The 23,206-nt window shown below is 42.9% G+C and overlaps 2 protein-coding genes across 4 annotated transcripts in view; one reads left to right on the top strand and one right to left on the bottom strand.

Annotated features, from left to right (window-relative positions):
• METTL24 (methyltransferase like 24) overlaps nt 1-19,291 on the top strand; it is a 114,893-nt gene extending 95,602 nt beyond the window's left edge. For both annotated transcript variants that reach the window (XM_053301431.1, XM_053301352.1), the window contains one exon: nt 15,608-19,291. In XM_053301431.1, the coding sequence (XP_053157406.1) occupies nt 15,608-15,922 (315 nt within the window). In that variant the 3' untranslated portion in view covers nt 15,923-19,291. The remainder of the gene's footprint in view (nt 1-15,607) is intronic.
• The window catches only part of CDC40 (cell division cycle 40), a 105,161-nt gene continuing 100,694 nt past the window's right edge, over nt 18,740-23,206 (bottom strand). For both annotated transcript variants that reach the window (XM_053300753.1, XM_053300835.1), the window contains exons 13-15: nt 22,516-22,592; nt 20,986-21,130; nt 18,740-20,177 (exon numbers count right to left, since the gene is read on the bottom strand). In XM_053300753.1, the coding sequence (XP_053156728.1) occupies nt 20,000-20,177; nt 20,986-21,130; nt 22,516-22,592 (400 nt within the window). In that variant the 3' untranslated portion in view covers nt 18,740-19,999. The remainder of the gene's footprint in view (nt 20,178-20,985; nt 21,131-22,515; nt 22,593-23,206) is intronic.

The raw sequence follows: 23,206 nt of genomic DNA, 5'->3' as shown, positions 1-23,206 counted from the left end.
CTAAGTATCAGTTGCAGGGGAGTGAGAGCAGGAGAGAGTGCAGGCCCTCAATTCCAGCCTGTGGCTTCCAGCAGCATCTGGTGGGCCACTGTGTGAAACAGGATGCTGGACTAGATGGGCCTTGGGCATGATCCAGCAGGGCTGTTCTTATGAGAAGCTGAGCCCATACTGGACCACTCATCTCCCCCAACCAGGTCTCAATTATATATCCCAGGTCAGCTCCCTCATCCCCAATTAAATCATGGACAATTTCGGTCTTATTCTGAACTGACCTGGCATTGCAGAGGAGCAAAGCCAGATTCTGTGGGTAGTTGGAGCTGCTCCCTGAGGCCTGAGAGTTGACAAAGCAGTTGGAAATGTGAACAGTTACTAAATTACTGATTTCCCTTCCCCTGTGACTGCCAGCTGCTCCGCCAGTGCCAACTCTTCTGTTCCCCACCACTATAGTAATAGCTGCCTTTGAACTGCCGGGTGCACCCCCAGCACCATCCCACTCAAGAGAGCCCAGACACATACCTGCAAAAAGGGCTGGCACAACCCAACCCCCCAGCCTTCAGTCCCGCCCTCGAAGGCTCCCTTTGGTAGCCAGCTTCAGCAGCCCCCTACAGGCGGACCGAGGGCTACGCCTTTGGTGAGCCTCCTTGTTTTTAAGTCTTCAAGCCCCGAAAGTCACTCCTCCCACAAGCAGCTTCCAGGACAAGCGGCAGGTGGTACAGTTCAACAATCTGGGAGGCTGGCAGGCAGCCAGCTGGAACTTGGCAACAGGCAAGCAGGCTGCTCGCCATCTGGACTGGAGTTTCCATGGGAGGCAGAGGGGCCAGTTGGTAAGTCCCGGCAAGGCGGGTAGAATAGCCTTGCACCCCGCCCCCACCGCCGTGACCTTCCCAGTTGCTTCAAGGCTAGCCTCCTTGTTTTTGAGGTTGCAAGTCTCAAAAGCCACTCGTCCTACAAGCAGCTCCCAGGACAAGTGACAGGTGGTACAGTTCAACAACCTGGGAGGCTGGCAGCAGCCATAATATTATGCAAATTAAGTGGCAACTAATTTGGATTTATTTATTTGACAGATTTGTATACTTTCTCCTCCTCCTCTGCCCTCTCATGTGATCGGATCCAGAGTAAAGTCCGGGCAGCGCGTTTGAAATCCGTGCAAATCCGGGTGGAATTTAGCAGCCAGGTGGAGGAGCAAAAATCCAGGGGCTACCATAAATTCCGGGGGACATGGCAACCTTACATGAGGGGCCCACTCCTTCTCTGCCCTCCCATGTGATGAGAGAGCCAGTGTGGTGTAGTGGTTAGAGTGCTGGACTAGGACTGGGAAGACCCGAGTTCAAATCCCCATTCAGCCATTTTTTTTTAAAAAAAACCTAGCTGGGTGACTCTGGGCCAGTCACTTCTCTCTCAGCCTAACCTACTTCACAGGGTTGTTGTGAAAGAGAAATTCAAGTATGTAGTACACCACTCTGGGCTCCTTGGAGGAAGAGCGGGATATAAATGTAGTAGTAGTAGTAGTAGTAGTAGTAGTAATAATTGACCTTGACCTTGACCTTGCTTCCATTGGGCAGTTCTATTCCTTCTGTTTTTCTAATTTCTCCCCTGTTCATTATTAATGCAGCACACTTGTCTGGTCCAAACTCCATTGCTATATCGCTACTGAATATACGGACAGTGCTTAGCAGTGATTTGAAGTCCCAATCAGAAATCGAATCACTGCTAAGCACTGTCCGTATATTCAGTAGCAATATAGCAATGGAGTTTGGACCAGACAGGTGTGCTGCATTAATAATGAACAGAGGAAAAATAAGAAAAACAGAAGGAATAGAACTGCCCAGTGGAAGCAAGGTCAAGAACCTGGAAGAGAAAGAACATTACAAATACTTGGGCATTCTCCAGGCTGATAACATCGCACACACTGAAGTTAAAAGAAAAATGGGAAGTGAATACATCAGGAGAGTTAGAAAAATCGTCAAGTCCAAACTCAATGGCAGGAACACCATACAAGCCATAAACACCTGGGCTATACCTGTTATCAGATACACTGGAGGAATAATAGACTGGACCCAGGGAGAGCTAGAGACGCTAGATCGTAAGACCAGGAAAATCATGACCATCAGTCATGCTCTGCACCCCCGCAGTGATGTCGATAGGCTATACCTCCCTCGCAGCTCAGGTGGAAGAGGAATGCTGCAAGTCCATCAAACAGTAGAGGAGGAGAAAGGAGGCCTTGAAGAATACCCCTGGTGGCGCAGTGGTAAAACTGCCACCCTGTAACCAGAAGGTTACAAGTTTGATCCTGACCAGGGGCTCAAGGTTGACTCAGCCTTCCATCCTTCCGAGGTCAGTAAAATGAGTACCCAGAATGTTGGGGGCAATATGCTAAATCATTGTAAACCGCTTGGAGAGCTCCGGCTATAAAGCGGTATATAAATGTAAGTGCTATTGCTTGCTATTGCTAATATATCAAGGACAGTGAAGAAGATGCTTCAAAGATGCTTCAAAGGCAGAGCTAGAGACGCTAGATCGTAAGACCAGGAAAATCATGACCATCAATCATGCTCTGCACCCAGTGATGTCGATAGGCTATACCTCCCTCGCAGCTCAGGTGGAAGAGGAATGCTGCAAGTCCATCAAACTGTAGAGGAGGAGAAAAGAGGCTTTGAAGAATATATCAAGGACAGTGAAGAAGATGCACTTCAAATGGTCAATAACGCAAAACTGTTCAACACCAATGAAAGAACGCAGGCCTACAAGAAAGAACAAGTCAAGAACCGAGCAGAAAAATGGAAAAATAAGCCACTGCATGGTCAATATTTGCACAATATAAGTGGAAAATCAGACATCACCAAGACCTGGCAATGGCTTAAGAATGGCAACTTGAAGAAAGAAACAGAGGGTTTAATACTGGCTGCGCAAAAACAGGCACTAAGAACAAATGCAATAAGAACCAAAGTCGAAAAATCCACAACAAACAGCAAGTGCCGCCTTTGTAAAGAAGCAGATGAAACCGTGGACCACCTAATCAACTGTTGTAAAAAGATCGCACAGACTGACTACAAACAAAGGCATGACAAGGTAGCAGGGATTATACATGGGAACATCTGCAAAAAATACAAGCTACCTGTAGCCAAAGATTGGTGGGACCATAAAATTGAAGAAGTGGTAGAAAATGAAGATGTAAAAATAATATGGGACTTCCGACTACCAACAGACAAACATCTGCCACACAATACACCAGATATAACTGTAGTCGAGAAGAAAGAAAAACAAGTGAAAATAATCGACATAGCAATACCAGGGGATAGCAGAATAGAAGAAAAAAAAATAGAAAAGATAACCAAATACAAAGATCTACAAATTGAAATTGAAAGGCTGTGGCAGAAAAAGACCAGAATAGTCCCAGTGGGATTATTCCGGGGGACATGGCAACCCTACCTACGGACCTAGGTGCTAGCCAAGTGCAGAGTGCAGGGGGAAGACAAGGTCACACAATGGACTGCAGATGGTTGGTGCTGAATGCGGGGGCGGTGGGTTGGGGAGGAGGGTTCCATAATATAAAGTAAGTTTAGAAGCGGGGGAGGGGGGCGGCTTGAGTTCAGAAGGGTTGAGAAGGTCTGTCTTAAAATAGTCCTGATGCTATAATAACCTTGAATAGTTGTAACGAATAACCTCATACTATAGATGGGGAGGCAGAGCTGAGGATGAAGGATAGTGGCTTGCCTAGGGCCACCAAATGGCTTTATGGTTGAGCTGAGATTTGCAATGGGTGCTTTTGTGGCTCATTCTCTTAATCACCATATAATAGTACACCAGCTGCTGTGCCCAAAGTTACACCCATTGCAGGTCAATAGCAGGCCAGACGTCATTTGTCTAGTACGCAGAGCGGCAGCATGAGAACCAAAAGAAACTCTTTGTCGTTGGGTGGCTCGGTTGCTAAGAGGTTTCTGATAACCAGGACACGCACCACTGCCTGCCTGAGTGTTCTCGCTTCTATACTATCTGCTGTTAATGTCCAGTTGTAAATACATAATTGGACATCATATGTTTCCAGTGTTTGCTTCTCCTGAGGAAACTAACCTTGTAAAGTACTTCCATTGGGGTAGCCTTGTTAGTTGCTTGCAACAAGAACAACAAAGAATCTTGTGGCACTTTAAAGATCATAGCATACATTTTCATGGACTAGAAGTAATGTTAGTCTTTAAGGTGCCACAAGATTATTTGTCGTGTTTAACCTTTATATTTCAATTGCTTAGTGAGGTGGGGAAAGAATAAAATAACATAGTATTGGCACTAACATTGGATGATCAAATATAACATTACGCTGGTTGATCCTATTCACTTAAATCCTATAGTGATTTTTAAAATGTATATATTTTGCTTTGTGCTAAAACAAATTCTCTGCTTTGGTTTAGGTTTTTAAGAAGAGACACGGCTACTTGAGTTTTGTTAGACATTGCGCATTTACTATATTATGTAAAACCAAACAGCATAGACAGGCTGCAAATATCTGTTCTTCTTCAAGAAGAAGAAACAATAACTTAATGATTCTTTTCCATCGATTCCATTGATTCAGTGGAATTGATTCTTTGATTCGATTGATTCTTTTCTATAAACATCTGTTGTGCTGAGCTACCCAGTTTTTCTGGCACATAACATCAAAAGAGCAGATAAGATGGGATGGTTCTTCTCTTTATGAGTCTTTTACCTCCTTAAGGACTCCTGGGGAGGGGTCTAGCTTGGCAGCAGAGCACATGCTTTGCACACAGAAGGTCCCAGGTTCAGTCTCTGGCATCACCAGGCAGGGCTTGGAAATGCCTGTCTGAAACCTTAGAGAGCTGTTGCCAGTCAGTACAGACAATACTGAGCTAGATGGACCAATGGCCTGATTTGGTATAAGGCCACGTCTTATGTAACACGATGTAGGGATCTTTCAGCATGGTGGTTCTTATGTTCTTATATGGAATTCTCTGTCACAGGATTGGTGATGGACACTGGTTTAAATGACTTCAAAAAAGAATTAGACAAATTAGTGAAAAATAGGTCTATCAGTGACTATTAGGTGTGATTGCTGCCTGGAGCTTCTGTGTTCAGGGGCAGTGTACTAGAGAGAGGAAGTACTACTACTACTACTACTACTACTACTACTACTACTACTTCTTCCTCTTCCTCTTTTATTTTCTTTTATTACTGTTGTTGTGCTGGGGATGTTCCAGTGAGATAATTAAGTGTGTGTTCTAACTTTCTCCCATTGAAATCAATGCTACTTTTGGCTAGATCATGACCATTGTTAATAAAAAAAAAAATTCTTGAGTCCATGAACTTTCCCACAAGGCCCTGTGAAGAGATAAATGCACATTTACTCATTTTATTAATGGGTGATTGCAAAGGAGGTTACATTATAATTTTGCTAAAAGAAAAAGGGGGGAAAGCACCGCTTTAAGGCTTCTACATTGTAAAAAAGCCTTAAAGGCTTTAGTTTGTGCAGCAGAGTATGAATAGGCTATTCCCTACAGTGCGATATTTTTCATTGCAAGATAGAAATTTAAATAAGAAAAGCCGAATCATTACTATAAAGGCTTTGAATCCACAGGAAATCTCTAGCAAAACTAGTCTTTGATTATCCCCAACCATCACCATCACAGGCAGGCCTCTGTGATTTGGATTTTAGATCAGGGATTTTAGAATGTTTTTCAAGGTGTCAGGCTAAGCACTCCCCCTCCTCATAGGGGAAACCTTGTTGAAGGTCATTGTGACTAGGGATGATGGGAGTTGTACTCAAACATCTGAGCACCCAAGGTCCATCTAGAGAGGAGAGCTGGTCTTATGGTAGCAAACATGACCTGTCCCTTTAGCTAAGCAGGGTCTGCCCTGTTTGCATATGAATGGAAGATATTCCCCTCAGGGGATGGAGATGTTCTGGGAAGAGCATCTAGGTTCCAAGTTCCCTCCCTGGCAGCATCTCCAAGATAGGGCTGAGAGAGATTCCTGCTTGCAACCTCAGAGAAGCAGCTTCCAGTCTGTGTAGACAATACTGAGCTCAATGGGCCTATGGTCTGGCAGCTTCCTATGTACCTATGTGACCTCAGTACAATATAATATATGATGTAGCTCTGTGAACAGTTGCAAGAACATAAACTCATAAGTGGGAGACATGTTGGATGTATTAAAATTAGAAATAGTGGGAGAGGGAGAGGGAGAGAGAGACTCTTCTCTCCCCCACCCCCTCCAACACCAGGCTTTTTGGCACCTTAGGTCCAATTTGACTCCCCACTCCAGCTGTGAAATGTGGAGCCCCAGCTTTAACGTGAGCCACACCGGCTGCTTATTCTCTGGGTCAAATGACCAGCCCACATGGATAACTTGCCCTGTGCTGGTTTGGGGATACAGTGGGAGGGAAAAGAGTTGAGGAGGCCATTGCCCACGTTTCCACTATTGCTGCTGCCTCCCTTCCCTCAGCAGTGCTGGCCCTGCAATCCTCAGGGCCAGCCAACCCAAACTCTCTGTCTCCCTGAGAGGCAGCTTTTAATCTCACTGTGAAGAGCTTCCCTCCTCTGCGACAAATCAGCCCTGCTTGTGGATTTCCTTAAAACTCCTCATCTCTTTTTTCATAGTTAGCACTGGACAGCCGCTTGCTCCAGTGAGCAAAGGTGTGGAGGCAGACGCTGAAAGGCAGTAGAAACTGCTCACACATTGATCTGCAAGCAGACTGACTCACATATATGTTCCGCAGCGTGCTCCTTTTGGTGGCAAGCTGGAAGTGTGTTGTATTCCTTGTGTTGCCTGGTCAGTCTTTGTAAGGAACACTGTGGGGTTAACAACTCCCTCATTATTGAGGTACTGACCTCCCTCTAACAAAACTCAAAAGTGGAGCCCTATTTAGGGACTTGCATGGGTGATATAACGGGCAATTCCTGATATATCCTGCGACATAGCCCAGAAAGAAAGGGGGGGGGGGCTGGTATGGAGCACAAACAGGAGGTTTTCTAGATTGGAGTTTTTACTACAATATCAAGTGATGTCAGTTAAGACTAGGGAAGTGCGAAATGTTTCGGGTACAAAATGTTTTGTACTTGAAATGGGCTGTTTCAGGTGTTTTGTAGCCAAAACAAATTGCCCTTTCTCAAGACCTGAAAATTTTGTACACAAAACGAAATGTCCCTGTTTCAGCTACAAAACGTCCCCCCCCCCCCCCGCCGGACCTCCGTTTTGTGGCGATCTCTGAGTCAGTCTCCATTTTGTGTTTGACATCTCTTTGAATTTCCCGCCCTTCCAGCCTTCTGATCGGTGACCTAAAGCATGGGCTGACCTGCTGGCGATTCCCTCTTTGTTCCTCATTAGCTCTTTTGCCTCTTGCCATTCTTTACAGACCCCACATTGACCAGGGGAAGGGTCGAAGAAGGGGCAAAGGTGGGGGGAGTTCAAGGAGAGGTTTTCAGTTCATTCAACAAGTTAGTTACTCCTTCGCCATTCTGCCTTTCTGCCTCATTGGAGAGAGAGAGAGAGAGAGAGATAACTAGTTTGCATTGCATGGCATGCCTCAAGTTGCTATGATGATGCCATGCCATTGCCTATGCCTGCCTGCCGCGTTGCCAGCCTGAGCCCAGCCTGCCAGCCTGCTATGGCTACTGCATGCCAGCCTGGGAATGGATTTATCTGCTACATTGCTTTTTGTTCCACTGCTGTGGGTGGCACACGGGTGAGCAGTTCCACATTAAGGATCTGCTGCTTTAGGAATGTAGATGGCCTGTTATTTTCTCTACCACTTGCACTAATCACATATATTAATAAAAGTTTACTTTACATTTAATCTTGCTTCCTCTGCTTAGTCTCCCACAGCCAGAATTGGTCTGTAAAAGAATGACAATTTAGCACCATGGAAACATTTAATGCATTGTAGTGACCAGGCTCCCCTCCCTCTAAAATGTTAACCAGAAGTGAACTCTTGTCTTGACTGACAGGCTGGTGAACTCCAGGGCTCAGCCAATCAGCACACTGGGTGGTTGGGACCTAGAGAGCTGTTGCCAGGAAGAAGGGAATTCTTTGTTAGAAGAAGATAGGCTGAAGGTGCACAGGAGGACATGTGGCCATGGAGGTTGGCTGCAGGAGAATAACTCTGCAGATCTTTGGAAGACAGGAGGGCAGGAAGCTTGAATTCTCTTAAGGAGTTTGGTGAGTTCAAGGCAAGGAGCCAGGGCTTATGACTTTGGGAAGTTTAACATAGGGAACTGTTTAGTCAGACTGGCCATTAGGGATGTAATATTGCTTTGTGTGTGCGTGCTTTGTATATCCCTGTTACTGTTCTGGTATTGTTTACCTGCAATATAATTAAAATAAGAAACACTAGCCTACTCCCAACCCACCTAGGGCATTGCAAAAGACTATAAACATTTAAGCATACCTAAGAAGATCCTACTAAGTATTTTTAACTGTATCAAAAAGCTGAGAAAGCTTCAGATGGAAGCAGTCTGTAGTAATTAAATAAAACTGGGGGTTTTTTTTAGTTGTTTTCTTTTTACAAGTCTCTCTGATTTGGTTTTTAACTCAGGGAAATGGGGGTGGCAGAAAAGGAGATTTCTCTGGTGCAAAAGCATCCTCAAGCACTCAGCAGCTATCAGTTTTCTCATCCCGTGTAAGCTTACACATGGAATGGTTGTTTTGATGTTGTTGGGGTTTTTTTGCCCAATACCCAGTTACAGAAGGACCTTGGATTACAGCATCAGTCCGGTTCTCTGCAAGTTTAAAGGTGCTTGGTGGAAGCATTTTGAACCTACCGATAATACAGAATAGTTTTAGGAGAAATCTAGCCAGGAAGCTCAGCAGGAATGATTCAGCATTTCTTTTCCTCACATGAGCTTGCACTGAGATAATGGCTTTAATCAGCTACATGCATGTTGGCATAATACTTGCAAATGCACAGAGAATCTTAAGAAAAAGAGTTATTTTGCTTCTCCAGGGGGCTATTTGCAGCAGTAATTTGCAATACTGTTCTGACAGTTATGATGTCCTGCTATTACGCATGCTACCTATGGAGCACTTAAAACACCAAGCTATGGCATGCTCTTTTCTTTCCAGATTGTATGATCAACCCTGAAATGCAGGGCAGATGTGAATCATGGGAGTTTCTTGCATTGCCACACAGAGAAGCAAAGCAGGAAATGAGAGAAACAAAACTCCTTTAGAATGGACACACCTTCAGGGCTACTTCATACATATATATTAGACAACTATATGCCTGGCAAAGAGTGTTTATGGAAGTGAGATTATTTTAATGTGTGAATGTTGGCACAACTGCCTGTTTTGCTTATGGGCACATGGAAGCTTATGCCTTCTCAGCACATAGGTACATAGGAAGCTGCCATATACTGAGTCAGACCATTGGTCTATCTAGCTCAGTATTGTCTTCACAGACTGGCAGTGGCTTCTCCAAGGTTGCAGGCAGGAATCTCTCTCAGCCCTAGCTTGGAGATGCTGCCAGGGAGAGAACTTGAAACCTTTTGCTTCATCCCTTGAGGGGAATATCTTCCAGTGCTCACACTTCTAGTCTCCCATTCATATGCAATCAGGGCAGACCCTGCTTAGCTAAGGGGAGAAGTCATGCTGGCTACCACAAAACCAGCTCTCCTCTCCTGTGTTCCACAGTGAGTAGGAAGTTGCATTGCTATTCATATGCCAAAATTTAAAACATACACTCATATTAGAAAAAGTTTAATAGTCCTGCCTGAAGCAGCAGGGGCGGGGCAGGCACTCATTTTATTTATTTGATTTATATACGTACTTATTCAATTTATATAGCTCCCTTCCAAAATGGCTCAGGGTGGTTTACAACAAAATAAGGGAGGGAGGAGGGGAGCTGGCAGAAGCTCTCCCTTGCTGTTCGTTCAGGAAAGCTGCAGGCAGCTGCTTAAGGAAAAACGCACGGCACGGGGAACTTCCTCCCTCACCACAACCCTCCCAGGCCAGTTCCCTCCATTCCCAGCAGCATTTTAATGTAAAAGGGGGACTTGCCTCTCGTCTCCCCTCCCCTCAGCAGCCACTGTTTGTGTGGCCATGCCTGCCCCCATCCTGCCGCTACGGTGGCGTTTATAAGTAAAGGGAGGGAGCTTCATCCTTGCCACTCCTACCCTCCTCATTCCGGCAGTGGGGGTGGAAAATCCTTGGCCTCCTATGGATGGCAAAAGGGTTAATCTGCCCCGGACATCTGCTGGAATTCCCTCTTTCATTTACTGCCCTCACCTGCTAAAAGCATCAAGTGTATAACTCCCTAAATGTATCAGTGAAAATTTCATGATGAGTGCAGGCACAGGAATCAGCAATACTAAATATTATTATTGAATCCAAATTGTACAAAAATTTAAAGAATAAGAACAGTCCTACTGGATCATGCCCAAGGCCCATCTAGTTCAGCATCTTGTTTCACACAGTGGCCCACCAGATGCCTCTGGAAGCCTACAGGCAGGAGTTGAAGATGGAAAGGATAAGTGATCAGGAAGGAGCCCACTCCATGAGTCATTTGGAGAGTATAAACAATAGTATAGTGAGATGTGGGAGCTATCTCTTATTGGGCATGGGGAGGAGGAGGAGGTGATGATGATGATGATGATGATGAAGGCAGCTTTTCACCACTACCCCCAGTTAAACACGGTGTTAATTCACTGGCTGATTGTTCAATATGTTTTGTAATGTCGAGTTTTGCTTTTAACTTGTTTTTATTGTGATTTTATGATTGCACACCATCTTGGATATTAAAAAGCAGATAGGTAGTTTATACACCAAAATAATACATAAAACATGCTCCCCCCCCCGCTTCCTAGGAAGATAGGAAGCTGCCTTATACTGAGTCAGAGCATTGGTCCATCTAGCTCAGAATTGTCTACACTGACCAGCAGTAGCTTCTCCAAGGTTGCAGTGAGGAGTAACTTGCAGATACAGTTCCTATCAGACTCTGTGTCTCTGTGTAAAATAAAAAAGATATTCTGTACCAAGAAAAGCTGAAATATAAGGCCTTTATAATTAAGTGCATTATTTTGCATAACTGTTTTTCTTTTGCTAGTTATGGGGAGAGATAGGGTGCTGTGCAAGACAATGCTACTCCTCTGACAACTGTCATTGTATATTGCTCATGTATTTTCAAATATATCTATAACTTTTTCAAAATGAGAGCAGAGATTTTAAATAAGCTGAATTTTGAAACCATCACTTTTGTCTTTTTTTTTTTAAACCCACACAGAATTGTTTAGAAATGTGGCTGTTGAATTCAGTTGATGTCATGGATACATGTTCTGTTCCTCTGAACAAATTTTAACATGTGCCACGTCGGTTGTCAATCACCAGTTTGCCATTGAGAAGCATAGCAAAGAGGCTCCCTGCCCTGGAAAAAATAGCATTGTCTGCCATGCTAGAATAGTGGCATGGTAGCAATGTACAAAATGCTTTCGGTGTACCTTGTGACACTTGTAATATATCAGAAAGCAATGCACGTTCACTGTAACTGAATTTACACATCCTTCTCTCTTTATAGATTTCCATTAAAATGACTAGCAGCTGTTGGCATCAGATGTAGCTGTTTCCCCCATGTCGAATTTATGAAGGGATTTCTCTTAGCATTCTGGTCACAGAGCTAGTTCACATACACAGCCCCGTGTGGTACGTGTGGTGAAGGAGGGCAGTCAGCCTTGGGCGTTGCAGTCTCTGCACCCCAACCACACCCTAGATGTTTATTGTGAGCCAAGGCCTACACCAAGGTGGTCCCAGGTTCTTGCTTGCCTGGGGCAAGCTGCAAAAGGCAGCCTCAAACCCCACCCTCCCGGCCATACACACATACATTTAAAGGTGATAGAGGTGGAAGAGAGGGGACTGCTGACGGCAGCCTTTCTTCATTGCCTTGGCCACCTCTCAAGCCTGGCCGGGGGGGCTGGACAATTAGAAGAAGATGCCAGCAAGCAGTTCCAAAGGCTTCCATTGGTCAAGTGGGAGCATCCCCACTAGACCTTTGCCAGCCTCTGGAAGGGCACTGTTGGGAAGGGAAGGCTAAGTGGGCCCTGCAAAAACAAACAAACAAAAACAAACGGGAAGATGGTCCTTCCATCTCTTCTTGCTCAGAAAGCAAAGAGCATGCTTCCACTCAGCAGGCAGACCCCCCATCTCCCTCCAGGGCCCAGGGACATTAGTCCCCACCCTCCCACCCCGCCGCCTTGTTCAATTGTAGCAATGCCCTGGTGCCTCTTCACATGCTCTGCAAAGGTCATATGGAAGCATCCCCAGCGATCCTTTGCAATGCTCTGCAAAGGCATCCATGTGGAAGGTGGGTTTGTCAGCTGTGCTTTGTGTAGCCCCTCTGCAAAAGACTTTTCAAGGTGCGGATGGCAACCTTCTCTCCTCACAATGTGTCCTTTCAAAAGTTTACAAGGCTTGGAATGGCACTTTAACTGTTACCTTTCCTCAGGAATCCTGGATGAGGAACTTTGTTGAAAGCGTTTTTGAAGTCCAGATATACTATGTCAACTGGATCACCTTGATCCACACACTTGTTGACACTCTCAAAGAACTCCAAAAGTTTGGTGAGGCAAGATTTCCCTTTACAGAAGCCATGCTGGTTCTCTCCCAGCAAGGCCTGTTGTTCTGTGTGCCTTACAGTTTTATCCTTGAGGATGCTTTCCATCAATTTGCCTGGAACGGACATTAAGCTAACCAGCCTGTAATTTCCCGGATTGCCCCTGGATCCCTTTTTGAAAATCAGTGTTACATTGGCTACTTTCCAGTCCTTCGGTACAGAGCCTGATTGCAGTGGTAAGTTATATATTTTAGCAAGGAGGCCGGTAATTTCACATTTGAGTTCTTTGAGGACTCTTGGATGGATGCCATCTGGCCCTGGCAATTTGCTAGTTTTCAGTTTTTCCAGACAGTTTAGAACATCATCTCTTGTCACGCCTATCTGACTCAGTTCTTTAGCCTCCATCCCCGAAAAGCCTGGTTCAGGAACAGGTATATGCTTAGTATCCTCTGCCGTGAAGATGGATGCAAAGAACTCATTTAGCTTCTCTGCAACCTCCATATCTCCTTAATAATCCCTTTCACTCCCTCATTGTCTAATGGTCCAACCGCCTCCCTGGCAGGAGATACATCCTGCATCTGATGTATTTAAAGAAGTTTTTGTTATTCCCCTTCATGCTTTTAGCTAAATGTTCCTCAAACTCTCTTTTTGTCTCCCTTATTGTCACCTTGCATTTCTTTTGCCAGAGTTTGTGTTCCTTCATTTCTCTTCATTTGGATAGGCCTTCCAGTTTTGGAAGGAAGTCTTCTTCCCTTTTATGGCTTCCTTGATATTACCTGTTAGCCATGCTGGCATCCTCCTGGACTTAGTGGTACCTTTCCTCTTTTTGGGTATACAATCTAACTGGGCTTCTAGTATTGTGGTTTTGAGTAAACTCCATGCATTCTGGAGCAAAGTGACTCTCCTGATTTTCCCTTTCAGCTTTCTTTTCACCACGCTCCTCATTTTGGAGAAGTTTCCTCTTCTGAAATTCAAAGTGACTGTGTTAGACTTCCTTGGTGATTCTCCCCCCCATGTATGCTGAATTTGATTGCACTATGGTCAGAATCAGAATCAAGCTTTATTACGGTCAGAGAACAGCATACCACTATGGTCACTGTTCCCTAAAGAGTCGATGACACTGACATCACGCAACAGGTCCTAGGTGCAACTCAGGAAGAAGTCCAAGATCACCTTCTTTCTGGTTGGTTCCAAGACCAACCGTTCTAGGGCACAGTCATTCTGTGTATCTAGAAATTTGACCTCTTGTCATGACCTTACTGTGAATTTACCCAGTCTGTGTGTGGGTAATTGAAGTCACTCATTGTTATTTATTATTCATCTATTTAACATATTTGATACCGCTCAAAACTTATGTCTCTGGGTGGTTTACAAGAAAATAAAAACAGAAAGTAAAACTTTAGTTAAAACAAAAAGAAAAAGTTAAAAACATTACAACAATTTAAAATTTTTAAACAATATTTTAAAACAGCATTAAAACCATTAAGATAATATTAATGGAAAGCCTGGGAGAACAGATGCCTCTTTAAAGACTTTTAAAAAGCTTTCAGAGATGGAGAGGCTCTTATTTCACTAGGGAGTGCATTCCAAAGCCTTGGGGCAGTAGCGGAGAAGGTCCGTCCCTGAGTGGCCACCAGACAAGCCGGTGGCAAATGCTAAAGGACCTCTCCAGATGATCTCAATGGGTGGTGGGGTTCATGAAGAAGAAGACTTCCTCTTAAATACCCAGGGTCCAAGCTGTTTAGGGCTTTATAGGTTATAACCAACACCTTGTATTTTGCCCGGAAACATATTGGCAGCCAGTGTAACTCCTTCAGTACAGGAGTAATATGCTCTCCAAGATTACCCAGAGACCAACCTGGCTGCTGCCTTCTGGACCAACTGTAGTTTCCAGACTACATACAAAGGCAGCCCCACAGAGAGCACATTGCAGTAATCCAGTCTGGAAGTTAATAGCAGATGTACCACTATTCTGAGGTACATATCTCAAGAAACGGATGCAGCTGGTGCATCAGCCGAAGCTGATAGAAGGCACCCCTGGCCACTGCCTCGACCTGGGACACCAGGGAGAGGCTTGGATCCAGAAGCACCCCTAGACTGCATACCTGTTCCTTCTGGGGAAGTGTGACCCCATCCAGAGCAGGCAGATCAAACTTATCTCCTGAGTTTTGACCCTACACAATGAATGCCTCTCTGTCTTATCTGGAATCAGTCTGTGTTATCCCTCATCCAGCCCATCATTGCCTCCAGGCAGGCATTTATGGAGGTTATGCCATCTCCCGATGATGTTGACATGGAGAAATAGATTTGGGTGTCATCAGTATACTAATAGCACCCTGCACCAAATCTCCTGATGATCTCTCACAGCGGTTTCATGTAGATGTTAAACAACATCGGAAACAATGTGGAGCCTTGAGGGACACCATACAAAAGTTCAGATTTTGAAGAATAGTCTGCAAGGGACACCATCTGGAACCTGCCCGAGAGGTAGGAGTGGAACCACCGCAAAGCAGTGCGCCCCACCCCCAACACCCTCGAATGCTCCAAAAGGATACTATGGTCGATAGTATAGAAAGCCGCAAAGAGAGCCAAAAGGACCAACAGAGTCACACTTCCTCTGTCCTTTACCAACTGGAGATCATCCATCAGGCCGACCAAGGCAGTCTGCACCCCATAGCTTTCCTGAAAGCCAGTCTGAAATGGGCCTAGATATTAAGTTTTCTCCAAGACTCTCTGGAGCTGGGAGGCCACCACCTTCTCAATTACCTTGCCCAGCCACTGAAGGTTGGAGACAGGCCTTTAGTTCCTCAAATTTGAGTGAGCCAAGGTAGGCTTCTTCAGAAGTATTGCCTCCTTAAGACAAGGAGGCATCCTGCCTTGGTGAACCATATGGTGAACCATAGTGAAGAGCCCTAAATATTTTTAGCCCCTTGTCATGCAGAACTTATCTTCCTCTCTATTTTTCAGATTCTCTATGTTATTCAAGTACACGTTTCATTTATATAGGGATGCAGTGATACTATTGTGGCCTGTCCTTCATGTGCTTTTATCATTTTGTTACAGATTGATATCCTGAAAGCAGACATGGAAAGTGCAGAGTGGAAAATTCTGGAAAACCTGATACTGGAGGACATTGTGGGACAGATAGGACAACTGGTCTTTGAAATCCATGTTCATTGGCCTGGGTTTGAGGTCAGTGGCAACGACAGCACTGTGGTTCGATACTGGTACAGTCTCCTCAAGGAACTAGAACTGAGGGACTTCAGGCTTTTTCACACTTACAAAGACTCATCAAAACCACAGTTGTTTCTAAAACGGGAAGCCTTCAATGCAAGTAGCTGTTATACACTGAGCTGGGTGAATACAAGATGGAAATAGAAGCTGGAGCCTACAGATCAGATCTCTGGATCTGACCTTTCATTAACAGTACAGTGGAAGGTGACTTTTGCAACTTTTGTTAATGTTTCCAGACATCCAAATACAGACGATGTGGCACACAATAATTAAAGAACTATTTCAGCGTTTTTCAGCACCTTTCCCCAAACTGGAAAGGCATAGTCTTTGTATCCTAGACGAAGCTGCAGCCTCAAATATTTTGTTTGTTTCATCTGTATACTTGGCGGCAGCTCAATCCATGCTTAGTCAAATTGGTACTGTCATAACTAAATTCATTAACGACAGTACCATCATTTAATAATGACTAGGTCTCATTGAAATTAATGGGACATAAATAAGTCAAAACTAACCTGTCTCATTGTTAGAGTGCTTTCTGTTTTTCAGATGCTCTGATACCCAAGTGCTCCGGAAGTGAGGAAACATGTTGCTGATGGTCAGCAATGTCTTCCTCATACCCAGGGCATGGCTAGAAGGGGGACGTTTCGCCTGTTTGCGCAAAAGCACACATGTAGAGGGACTGGGGGAGTTGTGTGTGAGCCTCAGTAGTGTCCCTACAAGTCTCTTATTACCTGTCTGCTTTGTTAGTCAGGATGTCAGCCAGTGATTGTAACATAGTGGCCATTGTGCTGTGTGTAAAATGGCTGGGATTGAGTGTTCACCCCACTCGTTGAATGGTTCTTTTTATCCAATACAATGAACTCTTGAAATCTCCCCTTTTGGCTGCCTCCACTATTTGCCAGTATTAATGCAGCTTGCTGTCATTCCAGATTTATTGCAGCAACTGTGTAAACTCTCTATAGCTTCTCCTCCATGAGACAAGGAAACAAATGTTTAATTGTTTTTGTTGTCTATAGACAAAATGTTACAATATTGCAATTACCTTCAGGACGCGAATCTTCCAGTAATTCCAAAACTGAATGAAAATAGTCCATCTAAACTGAAAATTATTAAAGTGGTGTTTAACCTTTATCACCCTTACGTTTCTCAATTTCCCCTCAGCATGTGACAAACTCTAAACACCCAAGCAGGTATAGCTGTGGCTTCTAAAGATTTTTATTTTAAAGCCAGTTCCATTGTAGTAGCAGCAGCCAGTAGGTTCTTTATTAGTTCCTGGTCCAAATCATTTATGATGTATTTTAAATATCCAGGAACAATGGCCAGAGAATTGTATTGCAGATCAAATCTCGTCATCACCTATTATTGCATTCATGATAGATGGAAATCTTCTCAGATGCAGATAGTTATAGAAAACAGCATGCCATGTATGAATGGGTTTGTATCAATGGAATAATGTTTGATTAGAGATCAAACAAGTATCCAAACAGAACAAAGTAATAATGAGAAAGGTGGAAGTAAATGTAACAAAGTAAATTGGGCTGCTGCTGAAAAGGACAATGCTCGACCTTTCCCCACACTACCACCTCTTATAGAACTTCTAGTGCAAATTATGCCATCCACTGCAAGCTATTGCCTTTTCTTCTGCTTTGCCACCAATAGAGGAATAGCAGCATCACATTTGCAGCACTTTTGGAGTATTTTAAGCACTTTCCATATAGAGCCCTAGCAAGTCTTACAAACAGCCAGCTAAGAGTAAGTAAAGGCTAATTGCATGCTACACACAAAACAAATGGAGCAAAGCCGTGAGATTTTTTTTTTTTAAATCCCTCTAAAACAAAGAGGGAATTTGACTAGAAGGGCAGGAGATGTTTAACCTTTGCACCACCCCCAATTCTTTAAGTAATAACACCACCCCTCTGCTTGTTTTACCTGACAGTGTTTTTCTTTTCTATGTTTGATATGTGGAATTTGTGTATTTTACTTTCAAGCAGACCTGGAAGCTATAAAGTCTGCATTTGGAAGGCAGATTGGCTCTAGCAGCTGCTTTAAAATGATGATTCATGGCAGATGTAATGATGGCAATTATGACACACCTGGAGAGAACACACTGACTCTCCTGGGTGAATCTTTTTCCAGCAGAGTCCATCTATTTTGTATCAAAAATATGGTGTAGGTAGCAGCTACCCATAATAATCACTTGAGAGAGAATGTTCCCTGTGTATATAAAGTGTTCAATAACATAAGGGGAAGATCTTTCTTCTATTCTTGAGACTGGCTACCATTTTTTGTGATACAGAAGCAGATTTCTAAATGATTTTCCACAAGAGCAAACAAGTCCATATTACTAATTTAAACCCCTATATGGCAGATTTCTGGGAAGTCTTCCCTTTATTTAAAGTGATCTAAGTGCAAGAAGTTTATAAGGTTGAGGATAAAAGGCTAATGAAAAGTATACATTTCACTTTGGTGCTTGAGTTGAACCTAATCCAGAAGAAAAGATCTGGATGCAAATACAAATACTTGTATTCAAGCCTTTTATTCTGGATTAGGTTCAGCTCAAGCACCAAAGTAAAATATGTACTTTTATTCTAATCAGTTCTCCAACGGAAGTCCATGTTTTATACCCTCACCTCAACAGCTACTTTTAAACAGAAGCCTGTTTCTGAGGTGTCTCGAAGTTCCAGCTTGGCTCCTAGAAACAGCAGCAGCATAAAAAGTAATGGCTGAGTGCCCAAATACCTTTAATCCTGTGAGGAGTACATACTAGGTAGTAGTGGTTTTCTAAAATACCTGTACACAAACAAAGCAACTGCAAGACTATTAGTACATTGTATTTTAGACACTTCTCCCAATACATTTATTATTGTAGATGTAAAAAAAGAAAAGAAAAACGTGAAGCATCTCTAGCTTACTACTGACACTGACCCCCTATGACTTCAAATATGTCCACTACAAGAGGAATTGTTCCATAATATTTTAATATCATAAATTCAAGGAAAGAATTTCACACTCTGGCACTGCAGAGAACTAGGCAGCTACAACTTCTATAATGAATACAAAGTTTTTTTAAAAAAAACAGACTTTGGACAATGGTAAAGATATTGTGCTAAGTTGGAATCTGTCTTTTCATATAAAACATTTATTAAAAAGAAGTTCTATAAAAGGATTGAGAAGTATTTACAGTAATTTAGCACAACACATTTATATATATACATTTATAATAGAAATATATTAAAGTGCCCATGTACAAGAATTGGGTGGTCAAGTGATAGAGGTTTCCTTCTATCTTCTTTATAAGGTATGTTTCTAAAGGCAGCAACTTACTGGTTGCTGCCCTTGCACAAGCCCCAAGGGCATGCTGAGTCATTATTTGGTGAATTGCTTGTTAAGCGATGTATATACATGTTATGTTCTTTGGATTTATTTATGAGAAAAGCAAGTATTTGAAAAAGAATTGTTACATGTGGAAACCTGGTATCAAGCATAATAAAAATCAGTCATGATGAACATACAGATTTGGAACATATACCCTAACTTCTTGCACCAGTCAACACCTTAGCAATTCCCTTGATAGAATGGTGAGGCAGAGTGTCCTCCAGAGTTCTTCCTCCATGGCTCTCAGATCCAGTGCCCTCTCTATACCTTCAAGCAGGGCTGCTGGAGTTGGGGTAATTTTCTCACCTGGAGAAAACTGAACTAGGGCCATGAACTGTATAGTATGTGCGTACACAATCATTTTGTGTGTGTATGTATTTCAATATAACTAAGAAGTTCTATTAAATTAAAAAAAGGTTGTTAAGAATTATATACATAGTATCTAAGCAACATTGTACTTGGAAATTACAGAACACTGCCAAATAATATTTAATACGATGCAGCATTGCATAACACTAAAAGGAAAAGAGCTTTTCTTCCAAATTATGCACTTATGGAACAGGGTGAAGCCTGTAAGGTCTGCCTCAGCTCCCCAAATATCTAGAACAAATACCACCCTCGTTTAATCCATTTAATTTCATATAGGCTCAACAAAGAACTTCTATTTTGGGCCACTTCAGGTGGCTATTTGCAGCTTCTCACAACTCGGCAGAGAAACCTTTTAGAACAAGTCTTTTGCTTGGGAGAATTTCCGATGTGATATGTGCCATCTTTGCTGCAGAGTCTATATGTTCTGAAATATCAGACATCAACTGATTTGAGCTCGAGACTTCTATAATACAGCTTTCAGTCCCACAGTTTAATGAGACCATCCCACCCACATGTGATCACCTTGGATGTTTCATGTGGGTGCCACACTGCACCTATACAGACTTTGTCATGGGCCTTTAATCTACTATAGAGTTTTGTTGTCTTCCAGTCCCAGATGTTCAGTTTCCCATCTGCATCACCTGATATCACATAGCTGTTTTAAAGAAGAAAGTCCAAAGATTAAAAAACGTTTACTAAAAGACTAATTTTGGAAGGTAAGCATTAGAAAAACTAACACTAAATTATGTTTTAGAACAAAAAGCAGATGAAAACGACCTATAGTAGAGTGCTAGAAATGTAGTTTACTTTCCATTCTACACAGTCTCAACATTTTTGCGATGCTATCAATAGTGGCCCCGATCCAGCAGTGGGCTGTCTGTAAGGTGCTGAGCATACTGCTGCCTGATAGAATGTCAGTGCTAATCAATTGCTTGGAATGCTCTCTGCCTCATCCCATGGCCAGGATGGAGGGGATACTCCCTTAGTCTCCCAAACAAGTGATTAGTTCTATCAAAAATGAACCATACAAAACATCTGTTCAACACTGAATGACTGCCAACATCAACAAAGCTGTAGGTAGCAGAGTTCATGTACCGGGCTGGGGGGGGGGGGGTGGAATCAAAGCTGAAGATTGTCACTTTGGTTGGTCTTAATAAAAAGGTATTACCAGATTGTGGCTTTTGTATGTGTATTGTATTTTGCATCACTGTAGGAGAGTATAGCAACTGTTTTTGTGCACACGTACACCTTGGTCAGAGAGGGCACTCTAGCAAGCTTCTGCTTATAGTACTCAGGACTATGTCTGAAATTCTTGGCACTAGATTGGGAACCTTTCATTTACAGAAGTTATTTGACAGTTTAAAGACAGTTTTTTCTATCATGCTAGAATCAACTGGGGAAAGCCTTATAATCAAAATCGGAATGATTAAGCATATTACACAGATGAACAATAAGAAACTCACCTCATGTCAGGTGAAAAATCTACTTGACAAGCATAGCCTGCCACCATATGACCCTTGAAGATTTTCTTTTTATTTAGCCTGAATCTGTTTTGTGCTCCAAAAATTAGTATCTGATTGTCCATGGATTGACAAGCCAGCCATTTCCCTGTTTGCATGAAAATATTAACAACAGCCATCAGTCTCAAATTAAATTTCTGCACTAAACCTTTATCACTCTGATTCTCAATTTTGAAAATGATTTACTAAATTGTATATTGGATAATATTCACTGAAAAAACAGATACATCTTAGAAATAGTTTACACGCAGCAAAAGGTATGAACTATACTAATGTGTACCCACATTACCTATACACAAGGTTTTCTCATGTGAATGGTTCAAAGTTTTCCATAAAAACTAAGAACACAAATTTAAGGCTGAAAACAATTATCCTAAAAGAACTAGATATATTTCTGCAAAAGATGGGCAGGACTGAAAATAGAGGGAATGCTGTCAAGGCTGGCATGGAGAAGATATCTGGCAAAGGAGGGGCTGCTATAAGAGGGAAAGTTAATAGGGAGAAGAAAAAGAAGGATGAGAATGATTGCTAGCATCATGAGAGAAGAACAAGGAAGGTTGCATAGAGAAGGATACTCGCAATGGGTGACTGTTAAGGGGCTGAGAAGCACACCTCCTAATTAGGGAAACTGGGGAGAAGTTAGATAGAAGAGCCCACATTGGATCTCGCAACAGTCTCAAGAGTTTGTTTCATCTGTTTCAAATATATTTTTTGCTTTGTCAGTTATCTGTTGTTACATGTTATGTTTGTACAGGCTGAGTATCCCTAATCCGGACATCTGAAATCCGGAATGCTCCAAAATCTGGAAACCACCATGGCGTGCGCCTGCAGTACTGACTCATTGCGGCTGAGTGCCTTGTAACAAAACAAAAAACAAAACGCCTTAGCTCACTCGCTTGCTTTGGCACTAGACAATATGTGCTCATATCCCATGTCCAAGATATCTCATTACAGTATGCAAATGTTCCAAACTCCAGAAAAGTCCGAAATCCGGAACACTTCTGGTCCCAAGCAGTTCGGATAAGGGATACTCAACCTGTACTCCTAACAAAACCTTAGCCAATTCCTAATAAAAAACCCAACTGTTTTAGCTAGGAAAAAATACAGATAATGGCCTATCGGGTGGGGAACCTTGGCACTCCAGCTGTTTTTGAACTACAACTCCCACCATCCCCTGCCACAATAATTGTGGCTGGGGATGATGGGAGTTGTAGTTCAAAAACAGCTGGAGTGCCAAGGTTCCCCACCCCTGGACAAGAAATGCTCAAGTATACATATTACAAAAACCACACAGTATGAGGGACTGGGAGATCATGTATGCATTATTTTACACACTGAAAGATCATCTAATGATGAAGCAGACTCTTTTGGCAATGTGTTGGTATTAAATTTGTTCAGCTACTCTGACATATAAGCTTTGAATATGGAGCCTTGAGGTAAAATATAGCTAGGAAGATACAAGTGCTAGCTTACCATTTGGTGATAATGTCACTGCTGGCATTGAGTGCATACTTGGTTCTGCTATGTACTTGAAATCTACGGGAATATCCCTGCAAAACAAATATATAAGTGACGGACACTGCAAATGCACATGCACAGACACACACAAATATTAAAACTGATAGATAGTAGGGGATGTCCAGTGTCCTCATGGTGGACCTGCAGCTCTAGAGTCCAAATGTATTTAGGCAATCATTGAGTGAACATGATGTCTTGTGGCATCCAACTACATCATGACTAATATGTGTTTCCTATTATTCCCATGTACTTCAATATTAAAATATATTTTGAACAACAATCCAGACAATTGCACAACATTATGTCCACATACTGATATTCAATATGCCCTCAGGCTCAAAAGTCCTGGAGAATTGCTGTAACATCTTGCACATGGGCCAGGTTTGCCAGATGGGGTGAATCACACCTGTTGGGCTTTTAGACCTTTGACCCTTATAAAGGGCAGCCATGTTGGGGGTGCAACCACTGGTGCGGCCGCCAAAGCTGGCTGGCCTTCAGGGGTAGGTCTGGGACCAAACATATTGTTATGGATTCCTAAAAGAAAGATTCCTGCCAACCACAGTATTATTGCCTAGTAATTTATTTATTACATTTCTATACCACACCATCCAAAGGCTCTGGGCAGTATACAAAAAGTAAAAAACAA

Source organism: Hemicordylus capensis, chromosome 1 (assembly GCF_027244095.1).
Source record: "Hemicordylus capensis ecotype Gifberg chromosome 1, rHemCap1.1.pri, whole genome shotgun sequence".
NCBI lineage: Eukaryota > Metazoa > Chordata > Lepidosauria > Squamata > Cordylidae > Hemicordylus > Hemicordylus capensis.
The sequence above is the reverse complement of the archived record's forward strand: the minus strand, read 5'-3'. Positions and strand labels throughout refer to the sequence as shown.